This window comes from Lontra canadensis, unplaced genomic scaffold, assembly GCF_010015895.1.
Source record: "Lontra canadensis isolate GAN:19392208 unplaced genomic scaffold, GSC_riverotter_1.0 scaffold4, whole genome shotgun sequence".
NCBI lineage: Eukaryota > Metazoa > Chordata > Mammalia > Carnivora > Mustelidae > Lontra > Lontra canadensis.
Window position 1 is genome coordinate 51865197 of NW_022630998.1, and position 15662 is coordinate 51880858.

Sequence of the window (15662 nt, forward strand, 5' to 3'; positions counted from 1 at the left end):
AAAACACCCACACCAACAACAAATTTACTGTGGATAAATTAGGGAGCATCTACTCACTTTACAAAGCAGCCTGTTGTCACAAGTGAACCATTTTCAATAACAAGTTCCTCCTGGGACAGGTCAACTAGTTAAAAAATCACTAATGACTTCCCAAAAGTACTGGGGCAGAGAAACCCAGCCAACGGGTTAGGATTACTGCCAACTACAGATTAGAACTGTAAAGTATTTCTGGTGTAATGTCTACATTCACAGAAAAACATGATCTTAAAAAACTCTGTATGCACACATGTATTTTCTCTGAGTAATAGCTGTGTGTGGGAGAACTGTAGAAGCAGAGGGTGTCTGCACAGTGCCTCCCTAGGGGTCGCCACATGAGCAGAGCTTGCCTCCCAGCCTTTCAGTGCTCCCCTGGCATCACCTGACCTGAAGTTCTGTTGTCACCTTTGGTAGTACCATTAGTTGGTTCAAAGGTATAATACAGGTGACTACCAAATTCCAAGGAGTTGCACATAGGTCTGGTCCTTCTGGAAACAGCGTATCATGAAACCCCAACTAGTTTTGTAAAGGGACTACATACAGAGATGAGGCAGGGTGGAGAGAATGGTTCCAAAGGGAACCCAGTAAGAGCTGGCTCTGGGGAGGAGGAAACTCCTGGTGGAAGAGAAGCAGCTACTGTTAAGACACTACACCAGGAGAAGGCAGAAAGGAATTCCTTACCTCTCTATCTTCTCCCCTTCAGTCTCCTGCCATGTCTTCTGTGGGCAAGCCAGAGAGTGAGGGGGCCTGGGTAATACAGTCAGTGTCAGCCCCTCGGGGTACACAGCAGGTTGTGAAGGGGTGGAGAGTACATCAGGAGAACAGGAAATAGAGAATGCAGTATCTCTATCAGAGTTGGGTAAATGGAGTCATTGAAAAGTTTAACATGTTTCAGATCAAAGAAAAGTTTAACATGTTTCAGATCAAAGAGGGAAACCTAGAACCAAAATAAGAGTCTCTTTTTCCTCTCTGGCCTGATTTTGAGTAGCCTGAAGGCCTACAGAGAATAGTAAAATCTCAGAGGACATCTAATCCCTCAAACTCCTTCCCTGTATATGGTGATGTTACAACATGGCCCACAGGGGTTCACCTTTCTTCAGAAGCATTGAGGGTACTTGTGAGGATGACGACTCAGCATCCTGCCTGGATTCATCAGAGTTTTCATGAATCACTTGTATGGGCGATGTTGTGGCTGTTAATTCTTTCGGTGTGTTTGGTACACACACTAAGTGTATCTCTGTTTGATTCATGAAGGTGACTCATCTGAAGAAGTCGACCTGACCATGGTTTATCAGGCAGCTTCTAATGGAGATGTCAATGCTCTGACTTCAGTAATTCGGGAAGACCCTTCCATCCTAGAATGCTGTGACAGTGAAGGTGAGCTATTTATGCATTTTTAATCCTGCAAAATGTTCTGTCCTATTGTTTCCACAAGGCCTTCAGAGTGAGCAATGTTAATAAAATTATGTATGACAGACCATTGATACTGGAGGGACAAGGAGTATCCTGCCTCTGTGGCTGAAGGTCCTTTAGTAGCTCTTTAAATAATGGTCTTAGACACAAATCTAAAATCTACCAATTCTTTTATATCACCTTATATAATGAAGCCATTTGGTTTGGGTTTACTTTCAACTTCTTTGTATGAATAACTGAAGTAGATAGGCCAAGTAGTTAAAAAGGGAGTATGGAAAGAGGGCTATTTTTGGTAGCACTGGATGTTGGGAAAGTGTGACTATTAAAGCCAGAAAGCAAAGATTTGCTTTTTAGAAAATGGAGTAGACGTACTTTTATTCTACTCCTCCTGCTAAATATAACTAAAAATCTTGGATGTTGTGTATAATATAAATGTAAGAACACTCTAGAGAGTGGAAAGAAAATGACAGACTGGCTAGGATCATGGGACCCAAGGAATGACATGGTGTAAGTTTCCTTGGTTTTCTTTTTTGCCTCATGTCCCATACTTGGGAGTTGAAGAATGCACAGCCCAGGAAGGCTAATAATCACAGACCAAAAAAACCCCCAAACCCCACAAACAAAAGCCTGCTCTCTAACCAAAGAACCAGGAAAGAGACCACAAAGCAAGACAGAAAATTTTATTAAGACAGTAATGAGTCTACTCCAAACATCACACACACACACACAAACAAGCAAGCAAACAAAAACTTGTCACCCTAGCCCTGTCTTTCCAGCAAAGACCAAGTAGCGATCTTGAACCTCCACCCCAGCTACTGAGCCTCCCTCCCCCTACCAGGCAGGGTGGTGTTGGAGGAAGCCTTTTTGAGAATTAGTATTTTTACCACCACCTAGTAATGAAGATTCTTCTCCCTCAGATGTCAATGGTAGTAAAGTAGGGAACCTGGACTTCTAATATGACGTGGCAATGATGAGGGGGCACACACACACACACCCACCCTTACTTCCCCTGCGAAGCAGTGTCAGAGAAAGCCAGCTAAAATAGAGGGTTTAAATAGGATTAGGCAACTCAACACAATACCCCAAACGTCCAGGTTTCAACAGAAAATCATTTGTCGTATCAATAAACAGGAACACCTCAAACTGAATGAAAAAGACAATCGATAGATACCAACACTGAGATAACAGATGTTAGAATTATCTGACAGGGCGCCTGGGTGGCTCAGTTGGTTAAGCAATTGCCTCTCCAACTCAGGTCACAATCCCGGAGTCCTGGAATCAAGTCCCACATCGGGCTCCCAGCTCCATGGGGAGTCTGCTTCTCCCTCTGACCTCACGTCTCCTGCTCTCTCTCACGGTCTCTCTCAAATAAATAAAATCTTCAAAAAAAAAAAAAAAAAGTATCTGACAGATTTTGAAAAGGCCATGAAAAAAGAAATGCTTCAATGAGCAATTAAAAATGTGCTTGAAACAAAGAAAAAATAGGAACCCTTAACAAAGAAATAACAGATACAAAGAAACAAATATAAAACTAAAAAATAATCAGTTTAAAATTCAATAGAAAAGTTCAGCAGCATAATGAGGAAGCAGAAGAAAGGATCAATGACCTTGAAAATAGTATGACAGAAATGAGAAATAAGCCAGTCTAAACAACTGAAAGAAAATAGGCCTTAAAAACAAACAAACAAACAAAAAAAGATCAGGGACCTGTGGGACTGTAACAAAAGTTCTGTCATTGTTTTCTTCTGTTCTATTACTTGCAGAAAATAATGATTTTTAGCCAGTGTACCTGCCCAAGAAGAGCTTGGGAGTTCCTTATCATGACAGCAAAATGTTTTTAAATGTATATAAAATGTTTTGTAAAGTGAGTAGTTGCCCCTAATTATCCATAGTAGTTTTGGGGTTTTTTGTTTGCTTGTTTTTAAGTCAGACTTACTAGTACATCTGCTTTGGGGCTAGAAATGTAAAATGAGGAGAAACAAATGTTGAAAACCACTTGTGCGATAATTTAAGACCCAGACTCTTTGGGTTCAAGCCTAGCTTGTACTGCCTTTGAGAGGAAATGAACATATGACATCTTAAAATTTGTGGGGCACAGCTAAAGCAATACTGAGGGAAAGCACTAAATACATTCATTATAAAAGAGGAAAGGTATCAGTCAAAAATCTAAGTTCTTACCCCAAGAACGTAGAAAAAGAACAAAATAAACCCAAGAAAAGAAATAATAAAGAATAGAAATCAATGGAATTGAAAACAGAAAGCAATAAAGAAAATGAATGAAGCAAGGAACTGATTCTTTGAAAAAAATCAGTAACATTGACAAAATTCTAGCAATACTGACAGAAAATGAAAGAAGTCACAAACTACCACTATTAGGAGTGAAACCAAAGATACCACTACAGACCATGTGGACATCTCACCAATAAAAAGGAACTACAACAAAAAAACTCTACACACATACTTTGACTATGTAGATGAAATGGATGAATTTCTCAAAAAAGATAAAACCACAATTCGTCCAGTAGGAAATAGACTATTTGAATTCCCCTTATAACCATTAAGGAAAGTATAAAGAAATTTTCAGGCCTACATGGTTTCTCTGGAAACTTCTACAAACTTATAATTTTTTTGCGTGTGGGTTTTTTTTAATTTAAATCCAATTAACATATAATTTCAAAGGTAGAATTCAGTAATTCATCAGTTGCATAGAACACCCAGTGCTCATTCCATCAAGTGTTCCCCTTAATGCCTATCACCCAACTACCCCATACCCCCACCCACCACCCCTCCAGCAACACCCAGTTTATTTTCTATGCGTTAAGAGTCTTTTATGGTTTATCTCCCTCTCTGGTTTCATCTTGTTTTATTTTTTCCGGGTTTGTTTCTTTTACTAACCAGAATCATGCTGCATGTATTCTTCTTTGACGTGCTTGTTGGTGATGTTCTCAGCCTAGCACACTCCTTTTATCCATTATATATTCCACAGAATTAGTGTCAGTCTTTGGGCTACTTCATTCTGCTGTTATGATCATGCCCACTTTTGTGCACAAACATGACCACAAGAGCTGGAATTTGAGGATTAGAGTGTCAGTTTGAGCCCTTGGCAATCTGAGGTAAAGGTTTGTTGTCTTGGCATTGAGCAGGTAGCAGGCCATGCTTGCTCACTCGGGCAGGAGGGCAGCTGAACTGTGAATTTGGGACCCATGGGTGACAGGGATGTAGCTGGTTTTGCTTTTAACTTTTTTCTTGGAAACTCTGTCTCTCCTATTCTAAATGAAGAATGGATAACTGGATAGAGTGTTCTTGGCTGTAGATTTTTTTTTTCCTTTTAGCTATTGGAATTGATCATGCCACTTTCTTCTGGCCTTTCTTCAGTTTCTGCTGAAAAATCCACTGATCGCCGTATGGGGTTTCTCTTGTATGTCACAGCTTTCCTTTTTCTTGTTGCTTTTAAAATTCTCTTTATCACTACTTTTGGCCATCTTATTTACTTTGTGTCTTGGTGCAGACCTCTTTGGGTTGGTTTTGCTGGGGGCTCTCTGTGCCTCCTGGATCTGGATTTCTCTTTGCTCCCATTCAGGAAGTTTTTAGCTTTTTTTTTTTTTTTAAGATTTTATTTATTTAACAGATCACAAGTAGGCAGAGAGACAGGAGGAAGTAGGCTCCCCGCTGAGCAGAGACCCTGACTCCGGGCTCCATCCCAAGACCCTGGGATCATGCCCTGAGCCGAAGGCAGAGGTCCAACCCAGTGAGCCACCCAGGCGCCCCACAGCTATTCTTTCTTTAGACAAATCTTCTGCCCCCTTTTCTCGCTCTTCTTCTGGGATCCCTGTCATGCGACGGTTACCCTTGACAGTGTCGCTGAGTTCCCTGTGTCTGTTCTCATTCTGGGTACTTTTTTCCCCTCTCATCTGCTTAGCTTGATTACTTTCCATGACTCTGTCCTCGAGGTGGCTGATCCGTTCTTCTACTTCCTCTTGTTTGCTATTTATTACAGGTGATCTATTTTTATTTCCATTTAGTGAATCCAGTAGATCTAATTGGTTCTTTTTTTATGGCTGCTCTTTTTTTTTTAAAGATTTTATTTATTTGACAGACAGATCACAAGTAGGCAGAGGGGCAGGCAGAGAGAGAGTGGCACGGGTGGGGGGAAGCAGGCTCCCCACCGAGCAGAGAGCCCGATGTGGGGCTCCATCCCAGGACCCTGGGATCACGACCTGAGCCGAAGGCAGAGGCTTTAACCCGTTGAGCCACCCAGGCGCCCCTGGCTGCTATCTCTTGATGGAGGGTCTCATGGAGGTTCTGCACTCCTTCTCGATTCTAGGGAGGATCTTTATGAGTGTTCCTTTGAATTCAGTATCAGACGTCGATCGTATCTCCATTTTGCTTAGGTCTACTGCTGTGATTTTATTCTGTTCTTTCATTTGGGACATATTCCTCTGTCTCCTCATTGTCTATTGCTGTGTCTGTTTTTCTCTGTTAGGAAAGTCAGCTACGTCTCCCGCACTTGAAAGTAGAGGCCTAATAAAGAAGAGGTCCCGCAGTGCCATGTCCTATTCCCCAGAACCTGGCACTTCAGGGGTGTCTCCTCTGTGTGTTGCCATAGGGGTGTCCTACCGTTCTGCCAGAGCTGTGTTTGCCTTCAGTCCAGGCTGCAATGGCTCTCTACCTGTTGTGGACAGAGTCTGGTCCCTGTGGTGTTAGTGGGCCGGTCAGGGGCTGCCTTGGGCTTGAGTTGAGTCAGACCAGGAGTTTACCAGACATGAAGTAGCACCAAACTGCAGGCATTTTCCTTGTGTTGTCCCCTGAGAAGCTTTTGGTGGTAGGGGGGGCCTACAGTCAGACTGGCCTGTGGTTCTCCTCCCCTCTGCCTGGGGCAGGACTCACTCTGGAGTGGTGCTGGCCCTCCTCTAGGCTGCTTGCACATTGTTAGGCTTATGGAAGTGCTTTGATGGGATCTTGCCAAGAGCGATCAGAGGGGTACATCTGCTTTGCTGTGGCCTCTTATCTATGTCAGGCCACAGACAATCTGTTCTCCCAGCTTTCTGGTTGCTTTCTGGGTTATTTATGCCGATGCGGGTGCTCTCCAGGCAACCATGCAGCAAGAGGTGGGCCCATGGTCCTCCTACTCCACCATCTTCCCAGCAACAATCTCTCCAAACTTTTAAATAATAGTATCAATTCTAAATAAACTCTTCCAGAAAAAACTGAGAAGGAAACTTTTCTTGGTTACACTTATGAAGCTAATATTACCCTGATACTGAAACCAGAGGGTGTAAAAGATGATATAAAAAAAAAAAAATGAACCTGAAGACCAGTACTTCTCATAAGATATAGAAAACCTTAGCAAAATATTAGCAAATGTAAGTCAGTAATTTATAACTGGAATTATATACCATAACCAAGTGGAATTTGTTGTAGGAATTGTGTGACTCAGCATTTCAAAATCAATGTAATCCATCATATTAACCAGCTAAAGAAGGAAAATTACGGGGGCGCCTGGGTGGCTCAGTGGGTTAAAGCCTCTGCCTTCAGCTCAGGTCATGATCCCAGGGACCTGGGATCAAGCCCCACATCGGGCTCTCTGCTTGGCGGGGAGCCTGCTTCCCCCTCTCTCTCTGCCTGTCTCTCTGCCTACTTGTGATCTCTGTCAAATAAATAAATAAAATCTTTAAAAAAAAAAAAAAAGGAAGGAAAATTACATGATCATATCAATGAATGCAGAAAAGCATGTGAAAAACTTTTACACACAGTGGGGATTAAAAACTCATAAAAATAGGAATAGAGGGGCACATCCTCAATTTGATCTATAAAAAAAGAAAGAAAACCCTAGACCTAACATATTACTTAATGGTAAAAAATACTGACTGCTTTGTTCTTAAGATAGGAACAAAGCAAAGATGTTCACTCTTACTTACTTCAGCACAGTGGCAGAAGTTCTAGCCAGTGCAAAAAGGCAAGAAAAGGAAATAAAAAGCATATCTATTGAAAATGAAAAAAATAAAACTATTCCCTTTTGCACAGCTTGATTTTCTACATAGAAAATCCTAAGGAAGCTGCCAAAAAACCTTCTACAACTAGGTGAGTTTAGCGTGGTCACAAGGGATAAGATCAATCCAGAAATTTCTGTATACCAGAAATGAACACATAGACATTGAATTAAAACTGTAATACCCTTTGGGATGCCTGTGTGGCTCAGTTGGTTAAGTGTCCAGTTCTTGATTTCAGCTCAGATCATGATCTCAGTGTTGTGGAATCAAACCCTGCATTTGGCTCCATGCTGAGCTTGAAGCCTGCTTAAGAATCTCTCTTTCTTGGGGCACCTGGGTGGCTCAGTCGATTAAGTGGCTGCCTTCGGCTCAGGTCATGATTCCGGGGTCCTGGGATCAAGTGCCCTTTAGGCTCCTTGCTTGGCAGGGAGCGTGCTTCTCTCTCCCTCTACCTGCCACTCTGCCTGCTTGTGCTCTTTCTGTAAAATAAATAAATAAAATCTTAAAAAAAAAAAAACAACTTTCTCTCCCTCTGCCTCTCCCCCTGCTCACTCTTTCTCTCCTGAAAAAAAAGCAAACAAAAACAAACAGAACAAAAAAAAACATTTAATACCACTTAAAATCACTCAACAAACGGGCTCTCTGCTCAGCGGGGAGCCTGTTCCTCCTCTCTCTCTGCCTGCCTGCCTACTTGTGATCGCTCTCTGTCAAATATATAAACAAAATCTCAAAAAAAAAAAAAAAGATTTATATACTGAAAACTATGAAATGCTAATGACAGAAATCAAAGGAGATCTAAATAAATGGAAAGACCTATCATGCTCATGGATTAGAAGACTCAAGATAGTAAATATGCAGTGCTTTTCAAATTCATATACAGGCTTAATGCAATTTCTATCAAACCCCGGCAAGATTTTTTTGTAGATATACACAGAATTGTCTAAAATTATATAGAAAGGCCAAAGAATTAGTAGAGATCAATTCTGAAAAAGAATAAAGTAGGAAGGAGAACTTAGAAGACAGAGGTGTAGGAGGAACCCGAGCTCACACCATCCCATGTTTACCAGGTATCATCCATCTCCAAGTAAATAAACTGGATAGTGATCCAAAGATTGGCAGAACAAACTCCACAACTAAATAGAGAATTAGCTGCCTCTGAAAGGTTAGGAAGGTCAGGAAGGTGAGGTGGGGGAAAGCTACCTGTAGGAGGGAGGGAGCTGCACCTGGAGTGTGGACAGAAACAGGCCCTTACACAGGACCTCACACAGGGAAGACCAATTCCCATAATGTTTTTTATGAAGAGGGGCTGAATTCTGTGAGTTTTTAAAACCAGTGGACTTGGAGCCTAGATCTTTAAAAGTCAGCTGACTCAGCTCTGGGTGAGCCCAGGAGGGCAAGTGATGGCTGGGTTGATACCCTTAACGAGATAGCAGACTATGTGGAGGCAACACAAAAATGGCAGGTTACATAACAACAGGGGCAAGTGGGAGACAGATCTGCTCATATTGATTTCCGAAAATGAGGGAACTGGCAGGCACCATTTTCTTCCCCTGTCCCCCATCATAAACACAGAGCCACCTGTGGGAGTTGGGGCTACACAGACACTTACAGCCTTGGCCCAGAGCTCAAGGCACATTTTGTTAAAGCTTCGCACATGCCCTGCCCAGCAGCCAGGAGCACAACTGCCACCTGTCCCCCACCCAGCCACAGCACCCAGCCAGAGTGCAGCCCCCAGACAGCCGCATGACTCCTGGTGCCGGGGTACAGGTTTCAGCCACCATGGTATTTCAGGAGATCCAGCACAGAATTAATGGCCCAACACACGGCCACCCCACTCTCAAGTTCCCCAGTGGGCATTCTCCCTCAGAGTTCCCTGGGTCCCATTAACACCACAGAGGAAGCACAGCCCACAAAAGGCACAGAGTCAGTGCAGAGGACTGCACTGAAAAGCAACGTGACTCGGATTCAACAGCAGGGCATAAGCAGCACACATAGGATGTTCTTCTCGAAGGGCCCACGTTCTAGTAAACAGGGGACACCACACTGCAGGGCACGCCAGGATCTCGTTTTCATAAAGTTACTACTTTCAAGAACTGCTTCCATTGAACATAGTATTGGAAGTCCCAGCTACAGCAATCATATGAGAAAAAGGACTAAATGTGTCCAAATCAGTAAGGAAGTAGTAAAACATTTACTATTTGCAGATGACATCATACTTATATAGAAAACTGAAAGGACTCCACCAAAAAACTGTTAGAACTGATACATGAATTGAGTGAAGTTGTAGCACAACGGACAGAAATCTGGTGCTCTTCTCTCACCAGTAATGAAGCACCAGAAAGCGAAATTAGGGTAGCAGTCCCATTTGCAATTCCATCAAAAACTGTGAGATACTTAGGAATGAACTTAACCAAAGAAATGAAAGACCTGTGCTCTGAAAACTATAAAATACTAATGAAAGAAATTGAAGAGGACACAAAGAAATGGAAAGCCATTCCATGCTCAGGTACTGAAAGAATATTGTTAAATGTCCATACTACTCAAAGCAATCTACACATTTAACGCAATCTCTATCAAAATACCAGCAGCATTTCTTACAGAACTAGAGCAAACAATTCTAAAAATTTGATTGGAACCACAAAGACCCTGAACAGCCAAAGCAATCTTGAAAAAGAAAAGCAACACTGGAGGTTTCGTAATTCTGAACTCTCAGTTATATTACAGAGCTGTAGTAGTCAAAATAGTATGGTACTTGCACAAAAGTAGACATACAGCTCAACAGAAGAGAACAGAAAACCCAGAAATAGACCCACAAATATATGGTCAATTAATCTTCAACAAAGCAGGAAAGAATATCCAATGGGAAAGGGATAATCTCTCCAACAAATGGTATTGGGAAAACAAGACAGCAACAAACAAAAGAAGGAAACTGGACCAGTTTCTCACACCATACACAAAAATAAATTCAAAATGGATTAAAAACCTAAATGTGAGAACCGAAGCCATAAATATCATGAAAGAGAACTTCGACTTTGGCTGTATCAACTTTTGTCTAATAGGCAAGGGAAACAAAAGCAAAAGTAAATTAGGACTGCATCAAAATAAAAAGTTTCTGTGAGTGAAGGAAACAATCAACAAAACTGAAAAGCAACATATGGAATGGGAGAAGGTATCGGCCAAGTGACATCTCTAATAAAGGGTTAGTGTGCAAAATATATAAAGGACTTATAAAACTCAACACCTAAAAACAAATAATGCAGTTTAAAAATGAGCAGAAGACATGAACAGATATTTCTCCAAAAAAGACATACACGTGGCCAACTGAGAACTGAAAAGATGTTCATCATCACTTATCATCAGGGAAATGAAAATCAAAACTACAATGTGGTATCACCTCAGACCCATCAGAATGGCTAAAATCAACAACATTAAGATACAACAGATGTTGGTAAGGATGTGGAAAAAAAGGAACCCTCATGTATTGTTGATGGGAATGCAAACTGATGCAGCCATTGTGGGGAAAAAGTATGGATATTCCCCAAAAAGTTAAAAATAGAACTACTCTATTACCCACAAAAATACAAAAGCACTAACTCAAAGGAATACATGCCCCTATGTTTATAGCATTATTTACAGTATCCAAGATATGAAGGCAGCCCAAGTTTCCATGAGTGGGTAGAAAAGATGTGATTGATTTTATATATCTGTATCTATTTCTATATCTATATCTATTTCTATATCTGTATCTACATCTATATATAGCAGAATATCATTCAGCCATAAAAAAGAATGAAATCTTGCCATTTGCAACAACATGGATGGAGCTAGAGAATATAATTCTAAGCAAAGTAAGTCACTTAAAGACAAATACCATATGATTTCACTCATGTGGAATTTAAGAAACAAATGAGCAAAGGGGAAAAAAAGATAAAACAAGAAACAGACTTTTACTTATAGAGAACACACTCATGGCTACCAGAGGGGAGGTGGGTGAAGGGTTGGGTTAAAAAGGTGATAGGAATTAAGGAGGGCACTGGTTGTGATGGGCACTGGATGATGTATGGAAGTGTTGAATCACTATACTGTATACCTAAAACTAGTATCACACTGTATATTAACTAACTGGAGTTAAAATTTAAAATGTTGGGGCGCCTGAGTGGCTCAGCAGGTTGAGCCTCTCTGCCTTTGGCTCAGGTCATGATCCCAGAATCCTGGGATCGAGCCCTGCCTCAGGCTGAGGGGAGCCTGCTTCTCTTCCTTTTTCTCTGCCTGCCTCTCTGCTTACTTAAATAAATAAATAAAACCTTTTTAAAAAATAAAAATGTTAAAAAAAAAAAAAAAGAAGAAAGCAGGAGGAATCAGTCTGCCAAATTTCAAGATTTATTCTATGGCTACAGAAATCAAGACTGTGGTAATGGCTGAGGGATGCACACATGGATTAACGGAATAGACCAGAAAATTCAGAAATAGACTCACACAAATATACTCAACTGATCTCTGACAAAGGTGCAAATGTAATTCGGTGAAAGCCAGCCTCTTCAACAAACAGGCGCTAGACCAATTCAACACCCACAAACAGAAAAAGGAATAGAGATGGAGGGAGGGACAGTAGGGATTAGTGAGGGAAGAAAGAAGGGAAAGAGGAGAGGGAGGAAGAAATAAAGAAGGAACTATTTCAACTATTTAAGACATAGCGCTTCACTGCTGCTTTTACCCAAAGAGCATTGGAAGGGAGAGATCTGCAGAGCAACTGGGTTGCCAGTGCAGTCTTTTGGTGAGAACAGCAGTCCCCCCATTTGTCCATTCTCAAGGATCTCCTAGGGTCATAGCTTGTAGTTCACTAGAAGGTGTGAATCACCAACAAAAACGCTTATAAACAAGTCTCAGGTTGGCAAGGGACTGTGTCTGAGATTTGGTTTCTTCACCTAAAGGAGTGTGAAGCACCTGGATTCTGCCTTACCAGCCTGGCTTGTTCCCGCAAACCTACAGGTTGTTTACAATGTGTAATTTCATCTCTGTTTTTGTTCAGAAAGACAAGACATGAAGAACCAAATGCCTTGGCTTATATTAATAACCAAAACAGAGAAGTATTTCAACAAGGATGGACCCTTTTCTTCAGATTGTGTGCAAGCTAAGGCTAGGCTGCCCTTTATCACCCACCACCTCTAGTAAAAGTGGGCTAGACCTGTCTGCCTGGCTGGAGTTGCTTTCCGGATACTTCCAGATTCTACATTGTTCAAGCCAAGTCAGGATAAACCTGCCTATTATGTCCCAAGTCATGCTAATTCTCAAGGTAGTAATGAGGAATTTTTATCATTGGCACAAAATGTTTTAATCAGCCCATTACTGCAAAATAACAGAAGATTTAACAGAACCAGAAAAAAATACATAGTTTGTATTAATGTAGCCACACTTCATTTCTCTCCTGTCCCATGTAGCTCAGCAGCTAGGTTTGTGTTGAGAGCAGCTCATTTATCTGCAAAGAGCACATATATGGGCAAATAAAGTTTGCCCATAAATTTCACAAGTCAAATATTATTAAAGACTGTTGAAATGTCTCCTTCCAGGATGTACACCCTTGATGCATGCGGTTTCTGGACGTCAAGTGGACACAGTGAAGCTGTTGTTGAAGATGGGGGCCAATATTAACATGCAGGATGCTTATGGTCGCACAAGTCTATGCCTGGCAACCTATCTGGTACCAATCATGTCTTTGGTGGCTGTCAGGGAATGGGGAGGGCTAAATGTGTTGTTATGGGGTCCCTCTTGCAGGAGAAGTATCTATCACAGCTCCAAACTCAGTATACAAATGTATTTACTATGGATGTATATAAACCTAGGCAAATGACTTTACCTCCTTCCTCATTTGTAAAATGTAGTAAAAAATAGTATCCTACATTTATCACAAGTGAAAGAGAAACACATGTGGAACCACCCAGAGCATAGTGAGTAAAAACGTACTTGTTGGTTCTGAATAGTGACCACTGGTTTCAAGTATATTCAGTGATTTTCTGATTTCTTTTCCGAAGAAAAAAAGAAAACCACATACACACAGTTCCAGGAAATGTTGCAAAATGATAAAAATGTTTCAACCCCTCCCCCACCAGAAGTTCTGTTTTCAAAAACTAAAACTTAGGCAACTGAAAAATTTGTCCAGCATGCCTTTCTTTTGGGTCTCCCGGTCATATTTTTTCCTTTTAATCAGAGATTTTGAGGACTTGAACATTAGAAACTAAAACCAGATTTAGTACTTTAGGAAACTACAACATTTGACTAAACAACATTTGCTTCTACTTAAGACATAGATTATTGGTCAACTCAAAACAATATTCAATATTAGAACCTATGAGTGTGCTCTCACTGAAAGAATTTTTTCCAGAATTTCCAGAACCAAAAGGTTCTTTTTTCATTATCTTTCTTCTCCATTCATTTAATAACATTTTGATTTTCACTGCTTCCAGTATTATGAGGGAAAATCAGTCATTCTCATTGGACCGGGTAGTATTCAGGTCTAACTATACAGGAATGGAGGAAGGCAGGAGAGAGAGTTATGTATATTACTCTTCATAATAATAGTTTCATCTACTTATATGTCTACTTATAATTGAATGAGTAACCCCAATGGCTCTGGATGAATGTAGGAGGCATTCTCCTTAGCCAAACTTTGTTATCAGTAGGGTTGAGTCAGTTACTTTAAGTAGTATAGAACAGAAATGGAGGGAGGACTAGCTGGCTATTTTATCTGCCCTCTGAAATGAGAGATAGTGGGGAAATGGCCCAGCTATAAGGACGAACCAGGAAGGCGACAAGCATGAGGTGCAGCAGTATCATTCCCAATCTGGAGAATGAGTGGACAGCAGGGAGTTTACATGAAGTTTCTTGGGGGAAATTCATAGTAGGTGAAACACAGCTATAGGGAAATCTTAAGAGGGTCCTGGTAGTAGCCCCGTATTCAGCATCAGAAAAATCAGTCAACGAGATGGCAGGGTCCCACCCACCCTTTGGATTAGGGCTCAGGTTAGGATTCTAGACACTAGGAGAAGACAGACTAGAATAAGCAAAATATTACCCTTGTAGTTACTAGAAAGGGAACTTAGAAAAGTAGACCAAAGCTTGCTTATCAGATATAAACTGAGGCACGGAGTGGAGGCTGGAACTCAAGAGTGACATAGGAGCCCAATTTTTGGAATTGGACCATGGCACCTGGGTCAGACCATTGACAAGCGTGATTTGTTGGCGCTAGGCCCATAGAATGAGAGGCTAGAGTTACCATGTGCCACATTTAGCCCTAGGAATTCAGTATAAAAGTGGAAAACAGCAAGTAAGAAATAGGGAATGGGAGACAGAGGAGAGTCTAGGAAACTCAGGAAGCCACACCTCAAAGACCGTCAGCCTTACGCTGAAGTGCTGAAATTAACCACTTAACCACTTCAGGTCAGTAAGACATGGTTTTAGCCACACTGAAGAAAAGAAAGAAAATTGGAGAAAGTTTGTTGGTCTGTGTTATACCAGGCTGTGTTATATAATGACACAGTTGCTCTTATATTTCAGGGTTGGCTGGAAGGCTGTGTGAGTCTGCTTAGAAATGGTGCCAAGCACAATATCCCAGATAAAAATGGCCGTCTGCCACTGCATGCTGCCACTGCTGAGCCCGATGTGAGGTAAGTAGCCAGGTTCACACAATGCTCACATTGGCAGGAACTTAACTTGGATTAGAATGTCACTTAATCAACCTCAGTGGTGAATAAAAACAAAACCTGTCCATTTTTTTTTTGAAGTTGTAGCAGATAGGACCACATTTCAGAATATTTCAAAATATCCTGGAAAAATCTTAAACTCGTAATCTCAAATCCCCTCCTACTTCAATAAAACCCTTTTCTCCTAATCTGATTTAAGAAATGCTATTTTTTTAATTATCTGAATTCACATATTCATTCAATCAGGCAGTTATTGGTTCAATAAATCTTGAGTGCTTAATCATAGACCAAATGCTATTGTATGCCATAGGGGTTCCCAGTAAGCACGACATGGTCTCTGACCTTAAAGAGCTTATATTCTAGTGAAGGTGCTAAGTGGCATACAAGTAAACAAATGAAGAGGGTAATTTCAAAATAAATAGGATAATTTCAGATAGTGGGAAGGGAGTGGAAAAGCACTGAATGGGCATAAAAATTAATGTCTGAAGTCAGAGTCATGCCAACATTCTTAAGATTTCTTTCTTTC

The 15662-nt window shown here is 41.1% G+C and overlaps 1 protein-coding gene across 6 annotated transcripts in view; it reads left to right on the forward strand.

The window, feature by feature from the left end:
- The window catches only part of ANKRD55 (ankyrin repeat domain 55), a 156000-nt gene that overhangs the window by 88387 nt on the left and 51951 nt on the right, over positions 1-15662 (forward strand). For all 6 annotated transcript variants that reach the window (XM_032850366.1, XM_032850381.1, XM_032850384.1 and 3 more), the window contains 3 exons: positions 1291-1413; positions 13007-13137; positions 14991-15100. In XM_032850366.1, the coding sequence (XP_032706257.1) occupies positions 1291-1413; positions 13007-13137; positions 14991-15100 (364 nt within the window). The remainder of the gene's footprint in view (positions 1-1290; positions 1414-13006; positions 13138-14990; positions 15101-15662) is intronic.